We start from the raw sequence: 15,328 nt of genomic DNA on the forward strand, positions 1-15,328 counted from the left end.
TTGCACTTATCAATTGTTTCGTAGCAAACTAGTTTTGGTCAGTGCGATTCTCTTCCCACCTTCAAAAAGAGAGGCTTGGAAAGCGCGGGAGGTTTGATGCGAGTCAAATATTTCGATAAATATTGATAAATGAGGGTCTGTCACCATCTCGGCAAAAAGGGCACACAATCTTATGACACAGTTCCTTTTTTTCGCCTGCTTTGCTGGGTGAACAATAATGTCCATCACGCGCGGATTGCCTGGTAGGGTGGGCAATTACTCAGTTGTTTCAAAACTTCGCATACTGAGCAGCCACTTCTGCGAGCATACCGCAGATAAGACCGCAATCGTGCGAATGGTCTTTTATTTTGAGAACATTAAGCGCGACGAAGTGTTTTGTCATACGGCTGGAATCATGAGCATATCAATCTGTATTGTAAAATGTAAGATTCACCCCATTCCTGCCCTCAGATGACTCGATATTTATCTACTGTGCATATATTCCAACGCGTATCGATGCCGCAAATTTTTACTACGGTGCTCCCGTCTTCTAGCAAATGATAATTTCATGTTAAGAATAACCAGTCCAGCACACGAAGGGAGATCCTGCGTTAGTTTTATCTACTGAAGTGAGCGAGAATATATAATTATACTTCGGGAGGTGCATTTAGAAAGCTAGATGCAGAGCGTGCTTATTCCGCGGTCATCCATGCATAGTCCCGTAACCTTGACGTATTCCGGTAGGTGCTCTCAAGCAGCGGTGTCGTACTCAATGCCTTAAGTGTAACTTCTTGCTAAAAAGGCTAATAGATTTTGCAGGCATGCATTTAGTCCTGCTGATCTGTCAGAGATTTGTGGTCAAAATAAAAAAATTACGAATCGGCTAAGGTTTAATTATCCTGAGCTCTGGCATTAAATTCTGAGGGTGCCTTTCCCAATTGTTCTTGAGCTCATTTTCATGATGATTTTATGCCTCAATATTTTTGCATGTTCGGTCAGAGAAGCAGATGTTGCATTATTTAAAGGCATCACCCTGCAAAGTATCGCAATCATCTGAGTAAACGCTTATTGCAAAATTATCTTTTGTCATCATGGTTTTAGATATCAATGAGATGTTCTACATAGAATTTACTGAGTGTTAGGATTGCGACACGGAACCTTGTTTGAAGAAGGTTAAGGAACTTCCAAGCTCGCAGTAAGCGACAGAGCAGCTAAAACAGATCTCAAGGCAATGTATACATTTGATATTTGTTTCTGCAACACAAACTTGAGCGTGGCGTACACAATATGCAAATGACTCCTCACTCAGATGTATCATGTACTACGTTCAGTATTGTGGTAGACATAAAAACTACACAGTTGCCGACATTGTCGCTAGGTCTTAGAGCCAAGGTCAGTAGCACCAAAGTAATGTAGTCTTGATTAGACGGTACCTAATAAAGGAAAGACCCGCTAGACTCGTGAGTTTCTAGTCGAAATAATTGCACAACATAGAGTTTAATAATAAGTTAGATATTCAAATAATGTATTAGCCAGATCAAATCATTAATATATATATACTTATCCAGCACCTACAATTGACAGGCTCTCAATTTTGCTTCTAGATATATTATATTAAGCAATCCTTTTGCGTTATTTTGTCAGTCTCATAGACTAAAAGCTCGTTCCGTGCGAGGTACACGGATTTCCCGTTGCATCTGGTAGCACGTGTTGTCAGATCATAGTCTGAAGTCAGCTGTATTCTCTAAGAAAACGGATCACAATATATTCATCATCTGTTCTCGTGTCGACAAGAGACTTTTTACGCTTCTATCTTTAAGTGACCCGAGGAGTCGCGCAATTACCCTGAATACTTACATCAGCAAAGAAAAAACGCACTCTCTGGCTTAGGTGTTTGTAGCTTAGCCTATGGTCGAAAGGTTTCTGGCTCTATACCCATAGGATCCGAATCAATGAGCTGGAGATGGGTCATTAAAGTGGACGAGGAACCACACCCCTGTGGTTTGACCGCAATGCCAACCCGCACCCAATTAGGTGTGTGATGGTTGAGTGAAAGGAGGCCCTACTGACCGAAAAATTCTCATATTGTAATGAGTGGTACGGAACCTGGTCCCAAAATAAGTCGGATAGCTACCAGCTTCCGCGCTAAAGAAAGATCAATCCTAGCGAGTGGGTTCCGGTAGCTTTAATCGCACTAGGCGTCGGTGTGAGCACTATTAGCTTCCACAACAAGATGTTTTATACCGAGACATCCTTGGCTGAAATCCTTAAGTCTTGAAACTGAACACTGCCGACACCACAATCGACCCATAACGTACTACTGCATGTCTTATACTGTCAACCGTGGTGTGACCCAGCACAGTAGAATTTGTTACTGTGGCGGTGAATTAGATGCCTGGTTTAGACTTAGAAAAAGGGGTGGGTCTATAGTTACATATTATGACCCAACAAATAACCTTAATGTAAGCTCTAAGAGCACGAAAAATGTCTTCTCCAACTGCTATTGAAGCACATGGCTTAAGGATGATGACGTCCCTGTGATCCGCGTCATGACGATTTTCTTACTGGGAAAGGCGAAATTGTCTCAGGTAAGAGTGGCCGAACTGACTCCATTTCCCACAGCCTACATAAATTCGTCAGTCTCCTCCTTCGATGCACGCCTCTTAGAATGACCGAGTCCCGGGAGAGCAATGCATTATACGACTTTACCGCTTAGTATGTTATATGTGCACAACAGGCACGGAAGCTGTAAGGGCTCAAAAACACGATGTTTCTTGAAATGAAGGTAGCCCCTTCGCTGTAACTTATACGGTTTTGGTCCTGGCGAGTGCTTGAGAACACAAACCTTTCCGCATGAAGGTGAAATTCGCCTCGCTTGTCGAGAAGTACAAGCTGAAGAGAGCCTCTCGTGACCGACTTCTCTTGGGTTGATGGAATGCATTGACCCTCGTCGAATACCTAATCGCACACTCGCTGAAAAGCGGCGATTGCTTGTCGAAAGCTGTTGCAGAGGTCTAAATTTGGATCGATAACTCCAAACGCTTCAATACCAGATAGTTGCATTAGGGCAGAAGGCAGCTCGGTTACATGGGTCTGTTTAGGCGCTTACTTGTCTCCAACACACAACATGCTCCACTTCTGGATGGATAACAAGGGCGGGGTCCCAGTAGCTTGGTTACGTCCACCTGGCTGACCGAATCCACAACGATCGAAAAGAGCTTAAATTGTAACAAGAGGTCACTATCACTTATGCAACTGCTGACACTGCATATTTAGGGAGATTTATTCATATATTTTCCCCCGATATAAATTTCATATGCGTATTTATCCTTTCAAATCATTATCTTGCCCTTGTATGTTTTCAATCCACAGCATCGCCTACTCGGCGCATGACGCATAATCTATAAACTCTCTATTTGGCTTTGAAATTTAGCCAGGCCAACATCAGCAAAGCTATCAACTCTTCCCAGCGTCAGGAAACACGGCTTTTTAACAATGGTCGTAAAACATATGAGTTATGAACCTTGTCACTCAATGCAAAATCAATGTTTATGAACATGTTGCCATCGCTTGCACTATTGAGAATGTCCTCCACCGCGCTATCGAATAAGCGCGTTTCATATGACCTGAGGATGGCCCATAAGGAGCATATTTAGATCTGATTCAAATCACTCTAAAAATTGCTTGCCTTTTTTTGGCTGTATAACGCGGGTCTCGACCCTGGATCAATACCACAGGCAAGCTATGTTGGTAAAACCGCTGTCTTAAAATTTGACATTAGCCGATTAGCCCAAGCAATCTGCAAAGACTACGATGCTAATATAGCCAGCGACAACTTAAGAAAGGTCAACAAATGCCTTCTAAATGCGCTGCCAGCGCTCTACCGAATTCAGCTGCAGGGTGCCAATGCATGATGCGAGGGAGTTACCCGTCGACACGTTCGCACATAAGTGCTTACTCGTTTATGCATCTTGATCCACCACAACATAGTGCTCGCTCAGCGATACATTAATTCTTTATCGAGATGACCTTCCAGGGTCTACAAAATGACGTACGTGAGGTCCTAATATAAAAAATCACATGCCGGACGAGTCCATTTTGTGATTAAGCAAACCTTGGGACAAAACAAACAGTAGCAATGCGTAGCCAACGCTTAAAATTAATTGACATCCACCCAGCGCCTCCTCGCTTTCTAAGACTCAAAAATATGTTACTTCGAAAGCTAGGAGTCTCACACTTTAATGCGTCGTCAATGCACGATGTCACCATTGTGGTATGCAAATAGCTTATTGTCTGGTCGATCAGAAAGCACCAGAAAGCACATCCATCACCACATATGTAGATAATACCCATAAGTCATATCGTCGAAGAAAGATATCCACCTGTCTTTCTCTGCGAGAGATGTGGCGACGGTGGCGCTATGCGTAATCACGCATGATTTGTATAGAGCACAAACGACTTCAGGTCCCGTCAAATAACCAACTTAAAAAAACTAGTGGCGCCTTGTACAATCTTTTTAGGCCGCTTTAGGCTGGCGAGGCTCGAGTGCAATGACGCTTTCATACTCCTCGGCATCTGCTTGATGTAACACAAAGTTTTGGCTCGTCCAAATCATCAAATGCGACGGAAAGTAGATGATAAGAATTGGAAGGCATGTCTTACAGCCTGACAAGCCGCCATTCATGTAGCACCCCATACCATCTGACAATTTCTAGAAGGATATCGGTGATACCGCATGAAAGGTTGGCCGTCCGAGGTTTTTACTTCAGGTTACTTTGGGAAAGTGGCTTTAGCCAATTTACTATAGCCTGGTTCCCTGCGCCCGTATCGATACCATTTCTCTCGATGGAACAGGTTCTCCTCGCCCCCAAAGACACACCTGACTGCGTACGTGTATAGCTGTCAACTCAGGTACTGTTTGTTAGCGTTCGACTTGGGTGCTCATATTTTGTAAGAGTTTGGAGAATAATATCGTCGAAATTGGTCCAGACTTTATGCAAGACACAGCCGGAACAGTCGTTGCTGGTATCGATCTTATCACGAGTATCCTGATCGTAGTATGTGAATAATACTGGTATCATAAGTATTGGTTATATTCATTGACCAGGTAAAGCGCACTAAATAAGGCAAAATTGAGAATGTTACTCTGCACCATGTTTTTCTTTAACTGTTGTTTGCGCCAGATTTTGGCTGTATTTGGCTAATTGTAAGCATGCATAATTCGCCACTGGCATTTAGCCTTGGTGACAGAGAGAGCCGGAGGCGAGTGCGGAGATTTACGCATTTTAAGGCCGTCTTAGTGATTCACACAAAATCAAGAGTCGAACTTATCGTTTCATTGTGAAATTTTTGACAGGTGACTTTGCGTCGGGAGATAATTCTTAATCAATAAAATATACGACAAAAGTGGCTGGTTTGCCACCGTTGAAACATCTGGATGCCACGACGCTGACGGTATTCGAAACGTCAGAAATTAATCTATTTTTTGCGCAACCAAGCCGAGGTCTATTGCCTCTGGTGCGTTCATAATTTTGGCCCCACAACTGATCCTTGAGGCTCGGAATGGTTGCTGACCCTGTGTGGCACTTCCCGCTTATTCAGGAAAGTGAGAGTCGACGAAGAAGGTCTTGGTAGAACCCGCACTTGTCTGGAGCTCCTTGATGAAGCTTTCATCCTAATACGAAAAGTGATCAAGCAAAACACTAAGAATGATCAAAATACGAAGAGTGATTGGTTGGAATTGAATGATTATCAAGCTGTCAACCGTGTTAATCCTGCCAATATTGGTGGCAAAGACAAGCAACAGATGTTTTCATTGACGGTGAGCATAGTACTGTACGTACCCCTTTACAAATATCTAGAATTTACCCTTGGTTCCTTACTCAAGGTTCGAGGTACGTACCCATTACAACCATTATTCGGTCTACAAGGTGCTGCCGAGAGGTACGTACCCTGTTACAAGCAATATAATAATGATGCCATAGCATACTCACACTGAGCCTCGTCCATTGGACATACCTATTTTTTCTGCAATGAAATAAGCTCTCTATTTGCGTAAGCGCAGGCGTTATACCTAGATTAGCGTGAAAATCAAGATGCTAGATAGATTGAAATTTCTTCGCAGTCTAACACCTTTTAGCAGATTTGAGACTGAATACATATATGTACAGGAGCCAAATGGTCAGAACCTCAACTCACTGTTGTCAACTTAACCATTTGAACCTATCGTAGGATGTGCCATGACGGTTGTTTCTCTAGCATAGCAGCTGCTTTACCCTTGAGATAATGTCACAAGTAGAAAAACAACAGATTTAATCTTCTCTGGCTGAATGTCCTTTGCGGTCTGCCATCATCAGAGACTCTGCTTCAAACAGCCTTTCTGTGGTTGACGCCACTCCATGTTGTGAATTGAAATCTTAAAGCAGTTTTTGTGGCGATTTCAGTTGAAAAATAGTACTAGTTGATACGCAAATGTCAATTAGTCGATAACAATATCAATTGGCACAAAAAGCCACGTAACAAGAAGCAATGACACACGACGGAACGACTACTGTCATCTCATCGCAATTGTAGCGAAGTTTTATTTTAAAAAGAGCTTGACTCAATGTGAGTGGCAAATATCGTTTAATCAGAGCGCATACATAAGAGGTATAGTCGACAAAAGCGTAATTCGTACGCTTGAGCCATTTTCAACAAAGTCGTGAAATCTCACTGTGTCAACCCAGGGTTTACAAATCCCCGGTTTCAGTCTTACAAATAACGACTGAATCTCAGCAATCATGAATAGAGATCTCTGCAAAAAAATGATTCGAACCATCTCGTCTACGTTTGGATATCGATGACGACAAGCTTACTGTATTCTTTAAAGCGGGATGACGTATCATTGCACACCGCACAAAGTCCACAGAACGTACTGCGTCACGCTTCTACAAAAATTACAATTTCTGTCTGAGGCCTGGATAAAGATTATCTAGTGCCAGACTTTCCGCCCCTTTTGATAAACCGCATGACCGTAGTGCCTCAATTGCTCAATAACTTTAGAGTGATTGGCAGAAGCTGCCACTGCCACTGGTGAGGCGCTTACGGCACATGCAGTAGATCAAGATAAACACTGCAGTCTTTGATTGCATAACAATCTTATCAACAAGTAGTATCAAAGATTACACTGCTTTTATGGCAAGTGAAGATTTATAGATTTGTCATCACGGAGAATGGCGCGAGAAAGTGACGAACGAAAAGTAGTTCAACAAAAATAAATGAAGAAGCAGAAAAGTGAGGAAACGATATATTGTCAGCGCTAGAAAATCGTGGGATTTGGTTTGGATTGCTGTTGTTTTGTCTGCTTGTTGCTATGGCTGTAAAGAGAACAATGCTACTGCGTCTAGGCAAATTCTTAATCTTGCGATGTTCGATACTGAAACGGCATCATCGACACCTACTTAGCACGCTATCGTTTGCAAATTTGCTATAAAATTGCCCATCTCCAGCGCTGTTATTCGGTGACTGCTAGAAAATGGCAAGAACGTTACTTGACAGCAACGTGGTATGCCGCTTCTGTGATGGTCATTCTGTCGTATATGGCAGGTATCAGGAAAGAAGGATTGATTAGAAAACAATGTTTAATTATTTTAAAAAGCAGATTTGTAGAAACTTGTTTCTCGCCCCAGAGAGCAGTTGCGTACCTCCATCTTTAAAACCAGCACAATGGATCTTGTTCGAAGCTTCTCGAATGACAAAGTCCCATGAAATTCACGGTTAATGTTTAAATGTGGTGGCCTGCACATCACGCACATCAATGTCAGACTAGGCAGCATGTTTCCCTCCCCCGTCTGCTTCACGGCATTGAAGTGCCGATATCCCGGACTTCGCAAGGGTCAAGTCCAGCGAAACAAGTGCACCTTTGCGCGTCTTTGTTGTGCACTTAGCCGGTCCTTTAATTCGCGGGAAATAGCGAGAACAAGTGACCTGGAAAAACAGCAACTGAACGGCGGCAAAGAGGTCTCACAATTAAATATATATACTCGTCGCTTGGCTGAGGTGTTCACCAAAGAAGTGACATTCAAGCGATGGAAAGGCGACGCTGTATTGAAGTCGCACTTCACAAGAAGCGGAACGGCCGACAACGCCTGCAACGTTACCCTGTTGTCACGAACGGCTCTTCCAATTGACTTGTGAAAAGGCCATGTGAAATGTTCCTGCTCTAACGCTTAGTCATCAATACTTTTTGTTGCTAGTCTTTTCTTGTTAAATGTCTCTAGCTAGTTGCTATGGTTGACTTTACACTGACTTTAACAGCTTCGAAATTGTACAATGTTGGCTGTTAGCCACGCGAACCCGACATGCTACTCTCGACTTCGATCAGATTCATTAAATACTTCGCGCTGGCCTCAAGCCGCAGCTTTAAATGAGACTCGGTGAGCGTGCTAGCATTAGTTGTAGCAAACCGAGGTGCACACTTGCATTCACTAGGGCCCGTCAAAAATAACCAGGACACTACGCTGTTGTTGCTAATCAGAAGTGATTGCAATTGTTCCCGCTCACTTGATGACGGCAAAGCGCTCGCTCTGCGCTAGCAAAGACACGTTTGTCTGGTCCTTCTGTTCTGTAACATCGTAAACATTCACATAGTAGCCCTCGGCGATTGGCATGCCCCAATACACACGACGCCAGCGAAACGTGCCATCATTTACTACACAATGCGCAATGGTAGTCGGCACCGTCCACGCTACATTACACACGTCAATTCGCACACACTGGACGCTGGGGTCAAGCACTTCCCACTGAACCTCGGCAGCTTGTCCTCGCACCCAGCCGGAAAATTGAGGGCCGTCGGGTGAAGTAATCCGTAGTCGTTGATTAAGATTGCCACCGGTTACGGCTGCAGCAGCCGCCTCGCGCAATTGTTCTCCACCGCCAGAGATTGAAGATGGGAGCAATGAGCTAAGAGTTGACATTGAGACATCTAGATGTGTGCTTTGGTTGCTGTTATTGTGGTTCTCGCTGACGGTGCGTCGTCGTAAACGGCTGCGACTATGCCGCCTTCGACCACTCACCCAGAGCGCAGGCCTTGCGTGAATTTGATGTGACGGCGCTGCGATGGTGGCAGCCGTGACATCAAAGCAATCGGTCTCACTTTTGCTCGGTCTGTTAACGGCGTCCTTGTCCCAAAGATCTGACTGCGAATGACACCGTACCGGCAATGACGTGGCTTGTCCGCGGCTTATGTGATTTGTAGCTTGATTTCCATTGGTAGCAGCTAATACGACGCCGGTACTTGAATCAACCGGTGGCACTTTTATCGGCGACGTGGCATTCCAGCACTTAAGCGTCATTGTGCAGCGCTGATGCCTGGTCACGAAGGAGGCTCAACCAGCCTGCGTACGTCGTGGCTATGAGCTTAGTATTTGTCGTAAAGAAGAACCTAAAATGGGGCGCGAGTGAAGTCAAGTGCGTCAGTTGCTGTTTGTGCGTTTTCCCTTATCCTTCGGCCTGTAGCCGGCAAAGCCCCCAATCGCGGAATGAGGACCGGATTCGACTTTGAGTCCAAGAGGGAGTCCGCAGTGGCGCCATTGCAGGGGAAGGTGAGGGGAGGGACTGCATTCACTGACGCGACCGATTGTCTGACCCGTCCGTGCCTACGACCCGCGCGTAATCGCCTTAATAAACGCAAGTGTGCGAGTGCACAGACGGGCCAGGAAGATGCCGCCCCTCGCAAATATGATCTACCGTAGTTGATGATATTAGACAACATCATACGACGTTGTAATACTATTCTAGATGACTACACGCAAGAATTTTTAGGTATGCGTTCACCCGTTGTCAGTGCTGCTACCCCACTGACTTGTGCTTTGCAGATAAAACGGTATTCTACGATGGCTTTTCTGCTTCAAGAACCTCATAAAATTGGCAAGCGAAATCAAGCCAAAATAAGCACCAGCACCTGGCGTGTGCTATCTCGCCGCTAGAAATGCATGTATCGCACAAGTGCCGCATCGTGTCGTAGTGGCCACGCCAGTCTAGGATCATCTGCATACAACAGTACGTGCGCCGCTGGCTTTCGAACAGATGAGTGTGGACGGTCGCCGCGATTTGCATTCATTTCGAGATTGGCGAAACTCGACATGTCTTGCACATGTACGTATCTTCAATCCAATACAAAAATTTGGGTCTTTAATTTGATCTGATACGTGTTTTGATGCCAACGAGCACCAACTTTATAAACAGACAATACTTTTGTGCAGTTATTTTTTGTATCAATTATTAATTGCTTGTCTGTCACTCATGCTTATAGAGCAGAGTGCAAATCGTTAAACTGGTGGTACTTGGTACAGCGTCTTCCACTACAAATCCTCTGTTACACATGTACATGTACCAGCTCTCGGTGAAACCCCAGCATAGACAGCCGGCAGAACGCTGCGTTCGTAGTCTAAACTATACTTCATCGACCTCAGGAGGTGATTCACCATTACATATACTGAATTTCCCAGCGTCCATCCACACGTTGATCAACAAAGACATACAAAAAAGTAGGATCGAAAATTGCAAATATTTCTTGCACACTTCGTATAACAATGTTGTGAGCTGTTGCGCATCTAGAAAGCGATGATCAATGCTTATTCGGTTGCCCATAGTCATTCAACGCGGTGAGACCACCAAAATAGAGTGACTGAGACCGACGAAGCCAATGATGTGCTTGCACGATACAATGCAGCTGCGCAGTAGGTCGAAAATTACTCGCAGTCTGAAGCTACTGTGGCATGAGAACAAGCTCAAGGACAGTCATTTAACTGCTACTGCATTTCTCATGTTTTTGTTGCGGAACTAGCTTAATATCCATCATACCAAGCGTTTCCTATCAGTGGCGACTTTGAGTACGACATCTACCTCTGCACCCTTACGCCAGTGCTGATTTCGAGGGTCTAGAACTCATTCTTGCCAAATAAATATAAACTACGGCTTTCACGGCAAAACCTCATGTTACCGTGCGTGCGTAACATTAGTTAATAACTTACGTTTGTGATCACATACCGTCTATTGTCTTAATGAAAAGTGAAGGTATCGCCGTTATCTCCTTGTGTACCTACAGTTCTTGGATCAAGTCGTGATTCAATCTGCAAAAAAAAACAAGACTCTTGAGTTACAGTATTACTGTATTCACTACCTTCAAATCCAACATATGTATGTCTACAAATCATGCTTGATGATCTACTTCTTGTGTTAATGATGGCTTGTTCAGATTTTTATATCACCTGAGCTGAAAATTTCGCCTGCAAGATCATGGGGCATAAATTTGAGATTTTTCGATCAAATCAATCGGACTTCTTATAAGATTTGATCTCCGTTTACACACTCACGCAAGTTGCTTCTGCTGGTTTGTGTGTCTTTTCGACAAACTTAATTGTAGACAAAATTGCCGACAAGTTAGTATGTTTTCTCGTAGCTGCCAGTAGGATATACACTAAGCCGGACTTGCAGCTGAAGCGAAACGCCGCATAGTAACAGTCGGGAAATTACATGCCGTAGATAATGGCTCGTAAAGTAGATTTGAAAACATAGGGTATTACATGAGAGCTCAACTTGATGTGTTAACAAAATGTCGAGTTTTACCGTACACGGCTGTGGAGCTTTGAAAATGCGAATATGCATCGAGTGGTCATACGACACAGTATAAAACGGCACAATGAATTACCAAAAATCTAACTTTATATTTCGGCCTTCGGCGTCAGCATACTGCCAGCGAGTCTGATACATTTCTAGGGTCATCAAGCGCAACAGGGTTGACTTGCACCTTGCGCGACTAGGCTTTGAGCCAACGAATTTACGTTTACAACCGCACCGAGGATAGGTCCCTCAACAAGCAGAGGGAGCGGCTAGAATCTAGTTTGCTCATACATTGCAACGGAAATAGAAAATATAAATACGTGTTTGTTACTTTTGATACTAAAGAAATTTGTATTGTAACGAGTCACATGCACCAAAAGGCATCAACCTCATCGGTACTAACACATTAATATTTCTGACGGAACTTACTCTGCGGTGGTTCAAGCGCTTTCTCTAGCTCGAATTTGAAGTTTTCGTAGCTCGAAAAGCAGTTTAAATTGGCCAAACGCTTACCATACACCCAACTCTTCGCACGACCCACAAAAATGGAGTTCGTGAACAACACTTGCTGCAAAGAGTCTCGCACTTATCTTGCAATGATTGCTGCAGACAACTCGACTAACCATCGTGAGAGAGTCTCGTTCTCAACACCACGGTACACAGACACGTTTAGCATTAGCTCTTTCGCTTAGAGGAAGCTAAGCTAAGGTCGGTGACATCGTTCTATACTTAAAACCAGTACGAGTGTAGAAATCGCAATCTGCTTACTCTTTGATTTTCAAGATGTAAACTGTATTTCTTGGTTTTATTTGCGGAAAGCCGTCAAGATCTAAATCTATATAATTTCCAAAATTAAAGTATTACCTTATTAAAATGCATAACTACTGGCAGTCCAGCCATGTACTGACTTCTTGTTAAGGTGTAGCCACACCATTGTATGGTCACTCCTTTATTGTGAGCCACTCCTTCATACCAAGGTATGTAAAGTCCCGTTATACTCTCCCCCATCGAAATTGTGAACACCCACAATTCAAATTTAATTGTCGCCTGTACGACGCTCGCGTGTCTAAGACACCTCTACATCCCCAGGACCTTCTACATGCATTTTCTGCTCAATGATCCCTGTGTCTAGAACATGAAACACACCCAGCTTCACTGGTTCCAAGAGTGCCCGCGGAAAGAACCCTTCTTCGTCTCCTGCACGCGGTGCAACTTCGGACTGCACGTCCGCGGCTTCAAAGTAGACGCATCCCAAGCACTCAACAACCAAGCACCACGCACCGCGCCCGCCACGGGCAACGGGCAACGGGCAACGGGTTACCACGTAGAGGATTCGGATGAAGTCAATTACGAGTCGGGAACTCCATTCCCAGGATGGAAAGAAGAGGAGGGCGAGGGAACGCCAGAGGCGCGACGTGATTCCTGCTCGAACCTCCCGGACACTATGTCCGTTCCCTGACCTCTCAACTTCCGAGGGAAGTGGTATCACCCGATGACCTAGACGAAGCACAGAGACAGCAGCTGGATGCTGCGCGCAGGACGACTATGCACGCACATCAACAGTCGGTCCTAGACCGTCGTGTGGAATACGGCTTCCACTCGGCGAATCATGCTATATAAGCGCAGGACACGATCACTCGATCGTTGGGCATCTACGTGGTCGGGCCACAGCCACTACACGAGCCGAGCTTGACGAACTAAAAGCTCTGCGAGCTTGCTTCTTGGTTCCGCGATACACCCCACTGGTTACGTACCGCTCTCGAATTCGCGCTCACAGAGGAGGCGCTTCTGTACCCGCAATGCGAACGATTCCTGTAGTGCTCGCCTCTGTAGAAACCGCTGCAGATGACGAAGAGCTATTTAACCGATGGGTGCAGCGGTAATCTGAAATTCTCCTCGCTGTAGACCTAACAGTTGAGCTACAAGGAGGTAGACGCGCGCGTGGAACGCCATCTTGATTTATTTTTGCCAAACTCAAGGCGCGTCGCCGACTTTCTTCGGATTGTCGCCCTGCGACGTATGGGCTGATCCCTCACGCTACTGCGAGCTCTGTGGTCTTCATCACGGATGAGTCTACGAATGCAGCGGCTCAAGGCCATGGCTTGAGCTCAGCTCATGGCCCTTCGGCTTCCCTGGCTATTGCCGAGAAGCGCGGGTGTACGACAACACGGAACGTCATGATTTCTCAGAATCATAAGCGTCCTAGACGTCTGGCATTTTTGCGGAGGTGGCACCCCAAACTCCCACGAGTTCTCGGGGTCTGGTTATCCCCGCCACTTCGCTATATACTGGGTTTGACTCTGGCGACGACATCGACCCACAAGATGTTTCACGTAATAGAGGACACCACCGTTCTCGTCGAGAAGAGATGATGACAAATTGGTCGATCGCTGTCCGGTGACACGCGATGATCTTCGAGCTCTTGAGGACAAATACTGTCGCGATCAGAACTCCGCTGAGAGTCATGCAGAGGTCGCATACCGTTGTGCGGAAGACCTAGAGAGCTTGTAGCACTTTGTGCCGGCTGCCTTACGTTGAGTGCTATCGCGATCTGTCGGAGCGACAATTAGCCGTTGAGCAGACGAACGCGTCGCTTTATGCGAAGGTGGAACGCTTGGCGCCGTTGGAGATGAAGATCGTTGATGTCCGTGCTCGCTGGCCCAGCTTCCGGGTGGTCGAGCGCCTATGGGTGCCGCTCCGGCATCGACGCTTCCGCGTTCACTTTCCCGTTATGCTTAAGCAAGTTCACGAAAAACACCGGGTGGGCGCGCATACGTTTGAAAGGTTTGGCGTATATGCAAGGCCCCGCTTGGCCACAACCTTGAAAGGTCCAATAAACCATGGACGAAGCTTCATCTTATAAACAGCAGGAATTGCATGGGTAGGAAGGTTTCTCGCATTTAATAAGACCAGGTCTCCGACCTCAAATTTTCAAAATTTCTTCTGCTTCTTCCGTCTGCATATTATTTCTGCATGTCTTGGCTGTGAGCCATCGCATCGCAAACGTGTTGTAAGACAGAAAGTCAGCAGTGAGGGGCTGACATAAGCTAGCCAGCTATTCCTCCCCCACCACGCCCTGAGCCATGGGATGACGGCGTCAGCGGGACGCGAGGATAAACGAGCTCGCTCACGTAGAACGGCGTATAGCCGGTAGACAAATGCACTGCATTGTTTGCAGCGAACTCTACGAGTGGCAGCATGGAGCTCCAGCGCTTCGGCGTCTCACCGCAGACGCTGCGAGGGATGGCTTCAACGACGTGATCCACGCGCTTAGTTCGACCATCGGTCTACGGATGGTCCGCTTTAACATATTCAACTTGCTGTCCAGCATCTTGAAGATCGTCGACCAGAACTTTTCAGTCAAGCGAGGTCTCTATCAGAGACGATAGACTCCGGGAGTCCATTTTGTCAAAAGACACGATCCACAAACCGCGTCGCTGTACCGACACCGTCGTTGGTGTACAGCACCGCCACATGATGAGCTATCTTGCTCAACCGTGTCGCGCGCCGAGTCTTTCGGTAGGCCAAACACAAATTCCATAATCGTGGATTGTCAACACCCGGAGGGTACCAGCAAACTGGCCCGCATTCGGAAAAGGTTTTACCCTTTGACACGTCTCATACGTGTGCACATAGGTGCTCGTCTATTCGTACAGCTTTGACCACCAGTAGTAGCAACCCACCGAGCTTTACGTCTTCTCACGACCGAGATGACCACTGAGTGGGGTGTCGTGGGCCTCATAGAGGA

At 45.7% G+C, this 15,328-nt stretch overlaps 4 protein-coding genes across 4 annotated transcripts; 3 read left to right on the forward strand and 1 right to left on the reverse strand.

Annotated features, from left to right (window-relative positions):
* Positions 1 to 2,528: 2,528 nt before the first annotated feature.
* PHALS_13428 (uncharacterized protein) lies at positions 2,529 to 2,757 on the forward strand (the record flags this gene model as incomplete). The annotated part of the gene is made up of 2 exons (XM_024729183.1): positions 2,529 to 2,567; positions 2,647 to 2,757. 2 exons carry the CDS (start codon positions 2,529 to 2,531, stop codon positions 2,755 to 2,757), a joined length of 150 nt encoding a protein of 49 aa, XP_024579585.1.
* A 1,957-nt stretch (positions 2,758 to 4,714) lies between these two features.
* Positions 4,715 to 6,191, forward strand: PHALS_13429 (uncharacterized protein; the record flags this gene model as incomplete). The annotated part of the gene is made up of 7 exons (XM_024729184.1): positions 4,715 to 4,748; positions 4,879 to 4,890; positions 4,969 to 5,036; positions 5,450 to 5,496; positions 5,581 to 5,800; positions 5,867 to 5,922; positions 6,122 to 6,191. The coding sequence occupies 7 exons, from the start codon at positions 4,715 to 4,717 to the stop codon at positions 6,189 to 6,191; spliced, it is 507 nt and encodes a 168-aa protein (XP_024579586.1).
* A 1,550-nt stretch (positions 6,192 to 7,741) lies between these two features.
* On the reverse strand, positions 7,742 to 8,933 carry PHALS_13430 (uncharacterized protein; the record flags this gene model as incomplete). The annotated part of the gene is made up of 4 exons (XM_024729185.1): positions 7,742 to 7,755; positions 7,878 to 7,944; positions 8,001 to 8,118; positions 8,521 to 8,933. The coding sequence occupies 4 exons, from the start codon at positions 8,931 to 8,933 to the stop codon at positions 7,742 to 7,744; spliced, it is 612 nt and encodes a 203-aa protein (XP_024579587.1).
* Positions 8,934 to 10,044: 1,111 nt separating this feature from the next.
* On the forward strand, positions 10,045 to 10,610 carry PHALS_13431 (uncharacterized protein; the record flags this gene model as incomplete). The annotated part of the gene is made up of 4 exons (XM_024729186.1): positions 10,045 to 10,113; positions 10,204 to 10,276; positions 10,431 to 10,505; positions 10,576 to 10,610. The coding sequence occupies 4 exons, from the start codon at positions 10,045 to 10,047 to the stop codon at positions 10,608 to 10,610; spliced, it is 252 nt and encodes an 83-aa protein (XP_024579588.1).
* Positions 10,611 to 15,328: the final 4,718 nt, after the last annotated feature.

Source organism: Plasmopara halstedii (assembly GCF_900000015.1).
Source record: "Plasmopara halstedii genome assembly, contig: Scaffold_658, whole genome shotgun sequence".
In the NCBI taxonomy this organism is placed as follows: Eukaryota; Oomycota; class Peronosporomycetes; order Peronosporales; family Peronosporaceae; genus Plasmopara; species Plasmopara halstedii.